At 39.4% G+C, this 16213-nt stretch overlaps 1 protein-coding gene across 1 annotated transcript in view; it reads left to right on the top strand.

The window, feature by feature from the left end:
* LOC117377776 (complexin-1-like) overlaps positions 1-16001 on the top strand; it is a 45184-nt gene extending 29183 nt beyond the window's left edge. The window contains exons 3-4 of the mRNA XM_055224726.1: positions 5381-5556; positions 10858-16001. Of these exons, the coding sequence (XP_055080701.1) occupies positions 5381-5556; positions 10858-11052 (371 nt within the window). The 3' untranslated portion in view covers positions 11053-16001. The remainder of the gene's footprint in view (positions 1-5380; positions 5557-10857) is intronic.
* Positions 16002-16213: the final 212 nt, after the last annotated feature.

Raw genomic sequence — 16213 nt, 5'->3', positions numbered from 1 at the left:
TGTAGGCCTTACGGATATCAGTGGCTAAAGTTTTGTGGAGGAGTTCTTTCAGTATCTAAATAATGCCTGTTAAAGGTGTTTAAGTAAATCTCCAGTTTAGCATTCCTATGGTAGCAAAACTCCAATTTGGTCTCTTTAAGTTGTAAAACATGTTTTTAACTCATTGTGATGCATGCTAGGAATATGTTAAAGAAGTCAGGAATAATTTTGGACCAACACAAACAGTAAAATGCTAAGCCCACAAACGTGTAGAGCAAAGGGATGGGCGATGTAGAGCATCAAAAACGAAAGCGAAACTTATAACGCATGTTTATATGTTGTTTTTGGTGAATATGGCATCAAAACAATGAAAGCTAATATAAATATGATCTAAATATGTTATACATGAGCAATTAATACCCCATAGAAGTAAAATACTCCATCTTTAACCTGTTAAGCACGCAGGCCTTTTTTGTCCTTTGCTTGGAAAGGAAAAATACAAATACACGTCCGACATCAGTGATCTTGGTGTCAAAATGAAGCTAAGACTGTGTGCTTTCTGTGTGGCTCTAAATAATAACATTATATAACATTTGAAATAAGCACATTCAAGTTAAACAATTCCACCTGACAAAAACAAAGGGGAGACATTTTAAAGTATATATAAATACCTTTACCTGCACCTTTTCACTTAGCAGGAGACTAAAAACTATGGTATTTATGGATCCAGATGATTTGAAACTTTATTGATATATAACTTTTGTATATACAGATGCATTAGAGTTTGTTTTGTAAATGCTTTGACAAAAAAGCTAGAATTTGACAAAATGGAGACATATTTGCTCTTTGATTGAGCTGTGGTCATTTAATCTGAAAATAATTTAGCTGGCTATTCTACTGAGTTTCCTCTGATTACAAACTGTAGATATAGGCCATCCTTGTATTATTAGAGACTGGGTGGTTGCTCTATGTTTTCTCTGGCTCTGTTCCTCTCCTCTAGATTGTTTTTAATTATATTTTTAGAAACTGTTAAATAGACCCCTGCCCTCCATCTGAGCTTATGACATCATCAAACTCTAGCACATGAACAAGATCTATCTATCTGAGAAATGTTTGTTTGTTCTTCCCTAGCGGGGTGTGTGGGTGTGTGTGTGTGTGTGTGTGTGTGTGTGTGTGTGTGGGGGTGTGTGTGTGGGTGTGTGTGTGTGTGTGTGTGTGTGTGTGTGTGTGTGTGTGTGTGTGTGTGTGTGTGTGTGTGTGTGTGTGTACCGCAGACCTCCACTGTCTGACCACACAGATATGGGATACCTGCAGGGCCAATATGGGTCAGGCCCCGTATTGGCCCTGCAGGTCTTTGACTGGACAGACTGTGCATGGGGCCTGAGCCAGAGGCCAGTGTTCATTCTACTGCTGTGAGCTGCTGAGGGGGTGAAAGGAGGACACTGCTCAGATGCTATGGCTCTACACCAGACAAGACTGTTTAAGGGAGAGGTATGTGCAGAAGGGAACACAGGCGAAATGGAGCGACAGTAGCTCAGTCAGTAGAGCGTTTGCCCACTGATGATTGGTTGAGCAATCATATCCACTGATCCACAGGTTGGAGGTGCTATTCTAGAATGAATGCTGTTGTTGTGACCTTGGGCAAGACACTTAGCTCACCTTGTCTCCAGTGTCTGTGTACACCGGTGTATGAATGTGTGTGTGAATAGGTGAGTGGTTCCTTGATGTAAAGCACTTTGAGTGCCCTGAAGGTGGAAAAGTACTATATAAAAATGTGACTATTTATCAACCCCAAGTCTAACTTGAAGTGGCTGTATCCGATTGTTTGTTCATGTAGGTGTAGCAATATTTGTTTTGCTCCCGTATAGAAATGTACTGTCTGCATCTAATTCTAAAGTGTTTTATCTTTCAAGAGTGAGTCTCTCAATGTTTCCATGGCTCTTTGTTCCAACATTTGTTTGGTTGCAGGGTAATAGTTAAGGTTAGAGCCTGGTTGCTTATAAAACTCATTGCAGTGAATAATTAGGATGCTAGTAATATGTCAAGAATAACTTTGGACCACAGCAAAGAGCTAGTTCTTTTTTCACATTTTTTTAAGACAGTAAATTCAAGCTCCTAAAGTTTCATTAAGATGTTTTATTCACCATTTTCCAATGGAATATGAGATATCTCATAAATAATAAAATTTCCCATTCACTGATAAAAAATAGCTTTCAATAATGATTTTCTGTTTGCATTCTCGTTATCCATATGTTTGCACCAACTCTCTCTCTCCCTCCCTTAATTTAATAATACATTTAATTAATAATATAGATTTTCTGAACATAACACAGACTTTTTTTTTTTTTTTTTTTTTTTGATTTTGTACAAAGCAAAATTAAATTTCTATCTCCAAAATCTTGTGTCTGCTCCGAACATATTTTTATTGACAAAGGATTGGCTATAGACCTCTCCATTAAAAAGACCCAAACTGATCATTCGTTAATAGAATTTACTGAATCTCCGTATTGATTCAATTTGACTAACTGCATTGCCCTAGTTTACTTTCGGACACTCCAATGGTATTTCACCACTGAAAATATAGGTTGAAAGAAGTAAAAGATCAAACCTCATGTGGTAGTTGGTGGGGTTGGTGAAGGTTTCATCATCTCTTAAGAATCAGGCACCTTGCTGTGCAACGCCATGTGAATAGATACTAACTGACAACATATTAATATTTATGAAATCATTACAGCTGCTAACATATCTCGATTTACAACACTAATGTATGCAGCCAACAGCAAAGCAAAGGCAACAGACTGCCTCCGTAGCCAGGTAACCTCGGATCTGCTCCAAGTTGGATTAAACTCACAATTGTTATGCACTTTTCGGATGCAAATGCCGAAAAGATTTGCATTAGCTGTGCGTGAAAACGGTACTGTTTACAAGAACCAGCAATGACTTTGATCATAGGAGCATTTTGAAAGGAAGGAAGAATTGAATTTTAAAGCATTAGAGGCTTAGCACCTTCAAGACCCACTAACAGGGAGCATTACGCCATCCATTTTTAGCGCCAGACCTGTCACCCTTTCTGACACCTCACCTCCTCTTGCTGCGAGTGTTAATGGTTTATCACATAGATGTTTGGTAACGCATCTCTCCACAGAGAGGTTTAGAGGCTTGGTTAAACAATAGTGAAATAGGGGAAGAGTCCAGTAACACGCATATGACATGGTAGTCCTTGTGGTTTCTGTGACTTCGGCCTTGGTTAAAGAGGGGGTACTTATGCAAAATCAACATTCTGGAGCTTTCTACCATGTTAGAACATTTCCCCCTCATCAAAAACATGCATGTTAATAGAGTAATCTAGTCATCTCTCTGCACCCCATTCAAACCCTCCTTATGCTTAGTATTACGATTCTGTCCAATGTTCAGCCCACAAACCTATGTCACCCATGCTACCGCATGACAATTTTCCATCACTATATATAAGCAGGATAGAAAACAATACACTACAACTTCACAAGCCTGATGCGATGTGCAGTAGTGCCATTAGTGGGATTGTGTGAGATTCATTGCATGCTGATTATGTTGAGATAGCACTCAGAAGGGGGAGTAACTTAGCATGGAGAACAAAGGGAGGGGAGACTCAAGTTGTGAAAAAAAGTGAAACTTATTAAACATGTCTATATGCTGTTTTTGATGAATATAGCATTTACAAAATAATAAACAGTAACATGGCAATCTAAAGATCTAAATATGTAACCACTCTTTAAAAAGACACACACTCGAAACCAGACATTTATATAAACTATATAAAAAGACACACATGTTTTGTTTTGTTTTGTTTTTGTTTTTTTACAATCAGACAAAACTTTTTTTTTTTTTTTTTTCTGTTTTAGGTCTATTAGGATAATTCCCAAAATTATTTGTATTTGCTAAATGGCAGAATAATGAGAGATGACAAATTTTTGACAAATTGTTATTACTTTCTTCAAAGTCCGAAGTTTACATATACATTCCATTAGAATATGGCACCATTGCCTTTAAACTGTATGACTTGGATCAAATGTTTTGAATATTCTTCCTCAAGCTTCTTACAATAAGAATTTTGGTCCATTCCTTCTCAGAACTGGTGTAACTGGGACAAGTTTGTAGGCCGCCTTGCTGGCACGTACCTTTTCAGGTCTGCCCATAATTTTTTCAATAGAATTGAGATCGGGGCCACTCCAAAACATGGACATTGTTACTCTTAAGCCACTTTGTAACCAGTTTGGCAGTGTGCTTCGGGCCATTGTCTATTTGGAAGACTCATTTGCGCCAAGCTTTAACTTCCTGGTTGATGTCTTGAGATGTTGCGTCAGTATTTGCACATAATGTTCTTTTCTCATGATGCCATCTATTTTGTGAAGTGCATCAGTCCCTCCTGCAGCAAAACAACCCTACAACATGATGCTGCCACCGCTGTATTTCACATTTGGGATGGTGTTCTCAGACTTACCCTTTTTTCCTCTAAACTAAACGATGCTCATTATGGCCAAACAGTTCAATTTTAGTTTTGTCAGACCACAGGATATGTCTCCAAAAATGAACATCTTAGTCCTTGTGTGAATTTGCAAGCTGTAATCTGCTCTGGGCAAGAAACAGGCAGGAAAATATTAAACATGTGTTTGGACTCACTCATTTTAGATCAGCAGTTGCACAAATGAAGGTCTTGCCTCCATGGATTAGCTTTTGATGTGTTAAATTGCACTGGAAAGAGCAAATAACTAGGTTGCAACAAATTATTCCTCAAAGAAGATCCTCGAACACCTCTCAAAAAACTGTACACTTGTACAGAAGATTGGCTGTACAGCTCTTAATTACAAAGATTCATGCATATTATTCAAAAGAGGGTATTACACTTCCGTGGAGTATCAATTGCTAACACAATTGGTCTTATACACCAAACCATAATGAGGGTTTCAATAGTGCAAACTTGCAAAATTACTCAAACATGCATGGATGATGTCTAAAATCTGTTCAGGCATGTTTATTTATATATATATATATATATATATATATATATATATATATATATATATATATATATATATATATATATATATATATATATATATATATATATATATATATATATATATATATAATGGCAGGAAGATTAAAAAAAGTTGATTTAGCATAATTTTCCCTTTTTAACAATTAGAAATGACTGAGTTGGGATTCAAATTGTATTAATTTCAAAACAAAAAAGGTAATGGTGATCTAAATATGTAATGTGCCAGCAGTTAATAATATAAGTGAAATACCCCCTTTTTAAATCAGATGTTTCATGCTCTTTGAGCAGTAACAGGACTTCTGCCCTATCACTATGAGGTGTGCTGATTCCATGTTCGTCCTGCTCTCTCTTTGTCTGTCACAGGGGCCACCAAAGACATGGGCAAGATGCTGGGGGGTGAGGAGGAGAAAGACCCTGATGCAGCGAAGAAGGAGGAGGAGCGGCAGGAGGCCCTAAGACAGCAGGAGGAGGAGAGGAAGGCCAAGTATGCACGCATGGAGGCTGAGAGGGAGAGCGTGCGCCAGGGCATCAGAGACAAGGTACATGTCTTGCCATACAAAAACATGATACAAAACTGTAAATCACAACTTCACAAACCTGATGTGATGTGCAGTAGTTTCATTAGCATGATTCCTGCTTAGCGCTATGAAGAGGGAGTGACTTAACCTGGAGAGCAAAGGGAGGGGAGACTCAGTGTCAAAAAAGAAAGTGAAACTTATAAAACATGTTGATAGGTTCTTTCAGCGAATATAGCATTTTCCATCCATCCATCCATCCATCAATTTTCTTCTGCCTATCCGGGGCCGGGTCGCGGGGGCAGCAGTCCAAGCAGGGACTCCCAGACTTCCTTCACCCCAGACACGTCCTCCAGCTCCTCCGGTGGGACCCCAAGGCGTTCCCAGGCCAGCCGAGAGACAGTCCCTCCAGCGTGTCCCATTTCGGCCGCTTGTATCCGCGACCTTGTCCTTTCGGTCATTACCCAGAGCTCATGACCAGAGGTGAGGGTAGGAACGTAGATTGACCGGTAAATTGAGAGCTTTGCCTTTGGGCTCAGCTCCTTCTTCACCACAATGGACCGATACAGCGACCGCATCACTGCAGATGCCTGTCAATCTCACGCTCCATCCTTCCCTCACTCATGAACAAGACCCCGAGATACTTGAAATTCTCCACTTGAGGCAGAGACTCACCACCCACCCGGAGAGGGCAAACCACCTTTTTCCGGTCGAGAACCATGGCCTCGGATTTGGAGGAGATGATTCTCATCCCAGTCGCTTCACACTCGGCTACAAACCACCCCAGTGCCTGCTGCAGGTCCTGGCTCGAAGAAGCCATCAGGACAACATCATCTCCAAACCAGGCCCCCTCCGGCCCCTGGCTGCACCTAGAAATTCTGTCCATAAATATAATGAACAGAACCGGTGACAAAGGGCAGCCCTGGTGGAGTCCAACACGCACCGGGAACAGGTCTGACTTACTGCCGGCAATGTGAACACAGCTCCTGCTCCGGTCATACAGGGACCGGACAGCCCTTAGCAAAGAGCCCCGGACCCCATACTCCCAGAGCACCCCCCAAAGGACACCACGAGGGACATGGTCGAATGCCTTCTCCAGATCCACAAAACACATGTGGACTGGTTGGGCATACTCCCATGAACCCTCAAGGACCCGCTGGAGAATATAGAGCTGGTCCAGTGTTCCGCGACCAGGACAAAAACCACACTGCTCCTCCTGAATCTGAGGTTCGACCCATCCCTTACTTACGGTGTCCACCACTGGGTTCGGGGATTGCCGCCGCGACAAGCACCGCAGACCTTACAACCACAACTAGGAGCAGCCGCATTGACAATAGAGGTGGAGAACATGGCCCACTCGGTGTCCATGTCTCCAACCTCCCCCGGGATCAGGGAGAAGCTCTCCCAGAGGTGGGAGTTGAAGACCCCTCTGACAGAGGGCTCCGCCAGACGTTCCCAGCAGACCCTCACAATGCGCTTGGGCCTGCCAGGTCTGTCCGGCTTCCTCCTCCGCCAGCTGATCCATCTCACCACCAGGTGGTGATCAGTTGACAGCTCAGCCCCTCTCTTCACCCGAGTGTCCAAGACACGCGGTCGAAGATCAGATGACACGACAACAAAGTCGATCATCGACCTCCGACCTAGAGTGTCCTGGTGCCACGTGCACCGATGGACACCCTTGTACTCGAACATGGTCTTTGTTATGGACAAACTGTGACTAGCACAGAAGTCCAATAACAAAACATCACTCGGGTTCAGATCGGGGAGGCCATTCCTCCCAATCACGCCTCTCCAAGTGTCACTGTCACTACCCACATGGGCATTGAAGTCCCCAGGAGAACAACGGAGCATAGCAATATAGCATTTTCAAAACACTAAAAGTTAACATGATGATCTGAATGTGTTTGCAGTTAATACCCCCAGAAGTTAAATAACCCTTCTTTACCCATAGTCATTACTTACTTAACCTATACCCTCACTTTAACGTGTATTAACCATGCTGTTGATCTGTTAGTGAAGGATTCCCCTAATGAGGATTTGATTTTTCCAAATGCAGTGCTTGTAAGTGTTACTTTAATTCAAAATAAGATGTAATCCCTAGTGTGTCTAGGAGTGGTTTATGATAGAAAATGTTTCATGTTTCAATGTTTTAAAACTACAAACATTTCTGAATCTGAAGGTTAGAGCAACATGAATTGTTTCTCCTATAGTCCTATTTAAAAAGAGGAGTTTTAACTGAAACTTTCCCTGCTATTGTTTTTTTTTTTTTTTGTCATTAAAGTTTTTATTGATTTTCATTATAAGAACAAAAGACATTCAAAATACAAAAAATAAATAAATAAATAAAAAAACAAAAACAAAATATATGACAGCTGATCACATCAATCAGTCTATTACTTCTGTACAGCAGAGCTGTTACTCCCCACAAATGACAAAAAGCGACTCCATATCCTGTTCGTTTTGTCCTGGGTGTTGTTCACTTTTGAGATCAGTCTTTCAAATGCAGCAGTCTCTGTCATCAGCCCAAACCAGTCCTCAATCCGTGGCCCGTGGGGGCTTTTCCAGACCCTCAGAATTAGCCTGGCAGCCACAATAAAACCAGCCACTGCCAAGCCGTACATGTCCATTGTGAATCCAGGGGGCAGGAGACACTTATCTCCCAAAAGACACATCTGTGATGATGCTGGGATAGGTAGGCCAATCCACTTTTCCAGATTTTAATAACATCAGTCCAGAATGGAGACACCACCGGACATTCCCAGAAGGCATGAAGATATGTACCACTTTTTGGTTTTACATTTCCAGCAGTTATTGTTCTGCAACAGGCCCATTTTGTGTATCTTTGATGGAGTAAAATAAAATCGATGAATAATTTTATATTGAATAAGCTTACTTCTAGCATCTCTTGTAGCCCAGCCTACATTTGAAACCATCCCATCCCACACATCCTCACTCATCTTAATATTTAGATCTTTCTGCCAACTTAATCTCAAGCCTTCACATATTGCACCCTGGTTATTTAAAAGCATCTTATAATACAATGATGCAGTTTGCATATTCACTGGCAAATTCAGCCTGGCCTGTAGAGCATTCTCATTCTGTAGGTGCTTCAAACTAAAAACGGAATTCACACTGCTTCTGATTTGTAAATATTTCCAGAAATTTGTCTATCAACTTCCCTGCCATTGTTTAGAAGTTTGTGGGTTGTTAATGCCTATAGCGGTCTTGCGTGAAATGTCTTGCAATGTGATGCATTTGTCATTTTTATATAGCAGTACAGACACTTGCATGAGAATGCCAAAGCCTGTTATAAGCAGCTCCTTTATTGTTTTACCATTTCTAACTAGTGATAGGGGACCTTATTACCCAGAATGCTTCCGGGTCTGACAACATATTCTGATTTCTAAAGTATTAGAGTTTCATAAAATGTAAAATACAAGCCATAGAGTGATTCAATTCTGTTTCACAATTGTCACAGTTCCACAAGTTCACAATTCCTGTGAGCCAGCCATTCCTGCTTTGTGTAGAAGACACTGCAAACTAGCCTCAGGCACAGAGTGAGGGGGAGGCAGCACAGGAGGCATGTACACAGATGGATTATGGATTGATCAAGGAAGAGAGTACAGGACTTTTTCTATTCTTTTTGACCTTTAAAACAGTTACATGCCAATCATTCCTGTATTCACTGGGATGCAGGCATAATAATATGAATAATAAAGCCTTACACTGAATTGTGCTTTGGCTTGTCAAACCCTATTAAAGCACTCATTATCCATTCAGTTCACAGCTAATGGCAAAAGCTACTGTAGCCATGGCTGCCCTGGCATAGACTGGGGAAAGAGAAGTTGCCAAACTGTGCTATTGGTCTCTGAAACCACCATCCAATCAACACACCACTTTAATACTGGGTGGGTGAGGTGTCTTTCCCAGTGTCAGGTTGCTCGAACCATATGACCTGTGCCATCCCCAAAAAAGCTCTGTGAACAAAGAGGGTGGTCAAAATGAATGATATAAAACATGAAATATAAAAGAAACAACCAATTAAAATTGACAATAAAGACTATCTAATTGATTGTATATGTAGATTACATCAGTTTTTCCCATTATATTAATATGTATTATGCCTCAGAATTAGCATTAGTATTAGCATTTAAACAAAAAGACTATTGATCCATCCATTTTCTTTTAAGGGACATCCAACCACTACTGTCTGTCCACCACATTATCTTTAAGCATTTATTAATTTTTAGCATGACTTTCCAAAAACCTCATACAGATATAACTGGCCAGGAAGTAATGAAACTAATATTGAGTTAGCCATTTGCCATTGTGCACGGAGCCAATTAAAATGCTAATGCAGCTGAGATGTGTTACCTGCTATGACAAGACTTATGATATAAACAATGTATGGGCTAACATTACACAGGTTTTGTAGCAGTTTAGTGTTACTGTAAAATGGAATGCTCAAGGCATTTAAAAAAACTACTTTGTGTAATCACATTATCTCTTGAATCTTGGAAGAAGCAATCTCTGCAAACTTATTTTTACTCATGTTTTAGTCTACTGAAAATAGTAAATGATCCTCTGAAATCAGATTACACAAAATTACATTTTTGTCGAATAAGAAATCTTGCCCAGGATGCTGTCGGACCTTTACAATAAAACTCGTAGAAGTGGATGTTTCATTTCACTCTCAGTTAAGGCTGCAAGCTGAATCGTAAGACTGCAATTTTGAAGAACCATCATTACCACAAACAAGAACATTACATGTTTTATGCTGCATAAAAACTGCTAACCATGCAGTTTTGGTCTGTACAAACATGTCCTGAAATGTGATTATTGTATTAGTTTGTCAGTTCATATTTCATATTTAGTTTTTTTCTCAATTCTTCTGGACTTTGAACTGAATCCTATGAGGAAAAAAAAAGAAAAAAATCAGCTCTGTGGTAACTTATGACCACAAGACCTATAATTTTATGTAAAATCTATTTTTGAAACTTTATATTCTATTAAGTTATTAAAACACTTCACCAAATCTTGCATTTTAAATGTGCTTTTTGGATATTAATTATAACATAATAATGCATTGGATTTATATAGCACCTTTGAAGACAATCAAAGTGTAAACTACTGTAGACTACTACTAGCCACAGCTGCCCCGTGGCTGGCTGACCGAAACAAGGCTGCCAATTTCAAAATGGGCAGGACTGTTGAGCTCCATTATTAAAACAGAAATTGCAAATCTATTGACAATGCTTGTAAGTGAAATCGCAGTTAGATATTTTTTGCCAAACCGTTCAACCCTACTCTACATGTGTGTTACAGTATGGCATCAAGAAGAAGGAGGAAAAGGAGGCTGAGGCGGCTGCAGCCATGGAGCAGGCCTCCGAAGGCAGCCTGACCCGCCCTAAGAAGGCTGTCCCGACCGGATGCGGGGACGAGGAAGAGGAAGAGAGCATTGTCGACACCGTTATGAAGTTCATCCCCACCCCACTCATGGACATGTTCAGTAAAAAGTAAAAAGTCAACATGGCCGACAGTCATCCATACCCTCTTCTGACCCTCACTGTCTTCTGCTGGGCTGCGGGGGGGCGCACTCGTGCATTCTTAGACTTCCTCCTCTGGAGGAGTTGAAGAGTTCAGACCAATCCCCTTCACTCCAAAAAGCAAATATCTAAGTTAATGTTACTTGAATAGTATTAAGAGAGTATTCATTTTGGATTTTTCCAAATGTATTTCTGCCATTTTTTTAATCATTTTGAGCCAAATTAGTTGGCCATGGAGTGAAATATTTATCAGATATTTACGAATTGTATGCAAAAATTTCTTAATTCATGGATGGCTTGAAAAAAAAAAAAAAAAAAGAAACCAGACAGAAATGCAAAAAAACAAAAAAAACAAATCAGAAACAAAAAAATCTAAACTTGTCAAAACTCTTCAAATATTATTAATTCAAGTAATATTAGCTGTAGATTTTTTGTTTTTGCAGTGTTCAGCTCCTATAAATGAGCACTCACACTTTTAAGTTTGTAAATAAATTAAAGGTTTTCTGTATATGGGTAAAATATTATAAAAATATTAGTAAGATTATAAGCCATATTTTTAACTTGATAAATTTATCCAGATCATATCAGAATTTGATTAATATTGCTGTTCTGTTGTTGCCAGTACTGTTTGGTCCATATCTGTACAAGGCTCTTTCTTCTGTTGGTGTCCGATGTTCCATTGGTGTTTAATGTGATTGGTACAAGTGACTTAATGGCAGAGGTGGGTGGAGTAATCAAAAATTGTAGTAATGTTACTTCAAAATAATATTACTCAAGTAGAAGTACAAAATAGTGGTTCAAGAAATGACTCAAGTAAGAGAGAGGAAAATTACTACTCAAGTAATAGTAACTTCTTTCAGTCTCTAACTGTAAGATCTGATTTACAATTTGAAGTTAATCTAACGCAAAAAAAAAAAGACAAAAACTGCATTATATCTGAATGACCGGTGCAAGAAACACAAATGTTCAAAGAATTTCATATTGTCAACATAAAGACTTACACACAGTGGGAAAAGTAACCAAAACTTATGATCAAGTAGAGTACTACTTCAATAAAAAATTACTCAAGTAGGAGTACAAGTATGCTGTCAAAAAAGTACTCTGAAAAGTACAATTTGTTCAAAAAGTTAAATATATCTGCATACTGCCCACCTCTGCTTAATGGACCCACTCATGTCAACGCATGCAGACAACTTGTGAAGAAGAGTACAGCTGATGTATGTACACTTATTTATGGCCAGAGATCAGTAGCAATAACAGTTTCCTCTTCCCAAACTCCAAGTGGTTCTTTCACAAACATCTGTCCAGAGAACAATAAATGTCATTCCACTTTCATTTGCATCCATCAAGTTGTGTGCAATCCTCATCCAAAGTGTGACGAGACAGTGATGATAGTGCAATATAAAAGTTGAAGTCATGGTGTGACAGTACGTGGATCTATCAGCAATAACAGACAATCTTCATCATGTTAGAAGCTACACTGTGTTGCTGTGAGATGTCTCTGTTTGGAAGGCGTCATGATGGGGCTGGGCGATATGTCAATATGCCATTTTGGTGAAATGAACATTATTAGCTTCTTTGTTTAAAGCAGACTTACGGTCGAACAGAGGCCCCTCCTTCTATTTGTCAGCCTCAGTCATGCTCTGAGTGACAGGTGGATGTAACCAATCACAGACAAGTGTCAACTTTCAGAAGCAGAAGTAGATTGCTTGAAATGTCCTCCTAAAGAACACATATTATGCAGAATTTCCTTTTAAACACACCATAACGTTGTTCCCCCATCAAAAAATCCTGGAGCAATATTTTGCTTTATTACCACTAATTCTAAGCCCCATAAAATCACATGACTTTGTCATTCCCAATTTTGTGACACTACAGGTTTTTAAGTCCATACACCAATTTTTTTTGCTCATTTTAACTGGGGCTTGTCAGGCTGCCGTAGATGGAGACCTTACCACAATTTCCACTATTGGCGCATACCTGTAGAAACCTGTGGTGTCTATTGTCAGAATATAGCCATTATTTTAAATTCTAAAACATGAGATACCAAAGCAAAGGTACTCAAGAGCATGTTTAAGGGCCAATCAGAATACAAATCATATATAATATTTGTTCTTTAAAAGCCAATATAAAGCTTTTTTTTTTTTTTGGCATATTGCCCACCCCTACGCCATGAACACTATGTTTACATTGTACAATTGTCTTAATAACACAATGTGACCTTCCATCAGAGTAGTGCCTGGCCCTTAGCTCTGATGAAGCTAGAAAACAACTCTACAAACAGTAAACTTCCAAATGTGGCCAAACCTATGATGTATGTAACATAGCACAATGCTGCTCCATATGTTTACACCTGTAGTTGTACTGACGTGCACACTAGCGCCCCCCACATATCTAGGCTACAGGCTGACACTGCAATGGCACAAAAGCTTCAGATTCTTTGAATTGAGATTCTGGCTCTTTGTCCTACAATGAGCTCTAGACATTCCACAGACTCTAAACATTCCACTGCTCTGGTGCTGCTATGTCCACTCCAGAGGTCCTAGTATTTCAAATTCTTTTTTAGCTGCCATGATGGATGACTGTGTTGTGCTGTAAAGGGTTGAAAATGACACATGGCTAGTGTATTTCTGCCACTTTGGGCTGAAGACAAGTGGGCCCTGGCAGCTCAGTGCTTCTGTGCTGTCAGCCAAACAGCACACTTCCTGACTTATTTATGAAACGCTGTGTCAGGTTCAACTCCCATTGATATTTTGTGGCTGATGTCATCAACATTCCCTCGGGGTGTGATGCTAAGCATTGCTCTGTTACTCAAGTTAGACTTTTATCTGAGATTTGTTTAAAAATAATCATAATGACCAGAAAGAACTGACTTGGCTGGAACTACAACAGGTGAGCTGTGTTTGTACTGTTAAATAAGTTACTCTTAAATAATATTACAGTCACAATGTAGCGAGTATTAGCTAACTTTTTTTTTTTTTTAGTCACTCTCACTGTTTTTGTTGAAAGTCAATCACCTAAATGAATTCATAAAAAGTAGTATTTATCATAGGCTCCTAAATCTATTTTGTATTTTTTCTTGAGTTTTCAGACTTGCCATGGTAACTACTGAAGATTCTGACATATACATACATGCAGTCCACCCCCCACGTGATGTCACTGCAAAGTATCAATATACTCCAATACATGTTCCATGTGGTCTGCCAATACCACTGCCCAAATCATATTCAGAGAGGAGAACCAAAGAGCTGGTCCACATCCGGCATGAGTTATTTCATACGTAGACCACTGTAGACATTCTCAGGTTTTCTACTTGTAGGACTCATAGGGACTTTGAGGTGGGGAATATTTACTGCCCGAGACTATAACAAAGTTCCCTCCAAAAATACTTCCATACTTCAACCTCCTCCATGCTTGAAGACAGGCAACAGCAAGGCAAAATCTGGGCTGTCAGGAAACGGACCCATGTATAGGAGAATTTCTAAATGTCCATCGTTCACTGCCTTTTAAACCATTAAATTCACTGCAAAAAGTATGGGGTACATTCATGTGGTCCACATGTTTCTGGGTTGAGCATAGTGTTAATGGTGCTGTACCTGATTTTTACTGTCTTAAAAATATGTCCAAAGTTATTCCTCAATAACCTTATGCATTCTGAGCATCCTAATAACTCACCGTGGTCTCCCTCTGATATGCCATGACGGTAATGCTAACAACAACTAGCATGCCAATTCATGTGTCAGTCTGAACTGTGAATTGGCATTGGACAATAAAATGCTTTCTAATTATGGACTAAGCTCTCTGCTGTGTCTAGAGCTGCTTAAACAATATATCTCACGACAAATTTTGTTCCAATATGGGGAAAAAATCCGATACAGGCCATTTAATGTACCATTTAAATAATTGTATTGTTTATTTAATGCAACTTATCCCGGATGTCTTTCATCTCTCTTGTAATTTTGCCATTTTTATGTTAGCAACAGTTTACAATAACTACTAAAATTAGCAATGTTAAGACAAAGACCTTGTAAGTACTTTTTCCAACTTGTTTTGTTTTTAGAAATATAATTTTCCAGAAATAATGAGGACCACATAAATGCACCATAGTTATTAATCACTGCCCAACCACACTGCCTAGGTCATTCGTATTGAAATATGACAATGTCCACTGTTACGACTGAGGCTTCCTCCACTCTGATGTACAACTGCCTAAACATGCCACTCTTTGTGACTTGTTGTGTGTTCTCTCTTTTGTCGCTGTTGTTGCAGAGATTGTCCCTTTGTCTGTACTGGTCCTGTTTCTGTCTTTTGGTGCACTGTATTTTGACCTACACTACAAGTGAAAAGTTTGGACACATTTTTTGATTTATTTTTATGACTATTTATATTGCAGATACTCACCAAAATAATCAAAACTATGAATGGATACATATGGAATGCAGTAAACAGAAAATAATTGAAATTTCTTGCCCCTGACATGGCAGACCTGCGCAGTGAAAACCATTTCATCATGAAGCTCACTGAGAGAAGGCCAAGGGTTTGTAGTGTTTTCTTTTTTTTTTCTCTTTACTACATATTATATCTTGCATCATATATTTAGCATCTTCTGTATGTGTCTAAAATGTAGAAAGTAGTAAACATAAATAAACAAAAACATTGAGAAGGTGTGTCCAAACTTTTGACTGATGGCGTACCAGGTTTTTTTGGTTGTGTACAGTCTGGGCCCTCTCCCCTGCCTCTCTGTATGTGACGTGTGCATGCTCCGCGGTGTGATGTAGACCGGTTGTTGCGTATCCGTGTTTTGTCCCGTGTACTCACCTGTTCTGAAGTCTCACTGCATGCCATGTAGAACCAGGATCCAGTCTGTAATTGTACTGTAAAAATGGAATCACCTCACACTCGGAGAATAAAGTGATTTCATAGAATCTCTTTGTGCTTTGGTCTTGTTTTTTTTTTCTATTTATATTGTTATAAGACTTAAAGTGCATTTTACTTGCAAGTGTATGTATATATATATATACATATACACATACATACCTTCAACACCCTCGCTTCGGATTGGCTCTTTGGTTGCTATGATACTCATGGTCAGAATTACAAATATGGAACTCGGTCCACTTAGTCCACTTCGTTAT

Source organism: Periophthalmus magnuspinnatus, chromosome 10 (genome assembly GCF_009829125.3).
Source record: "Periophthalmus magnuspinnatus isolate fPerMag1 chromosome 10, fPerMag1.2.pri, whole genome shotgun sequence".
NCBI classification, from domain to species: Eukaryota; Metazoa; Chordata; class Actinopteri; order Gobiiformes; family Gobiidae; genus Periophthalmus; species Periophthalmus magnuspinnatus.
The sequence above is the reverse complement of the archived record's forward strand: the minus strand, read 5'-3'. Positions and strand labels throughout refer to the sequence as shown.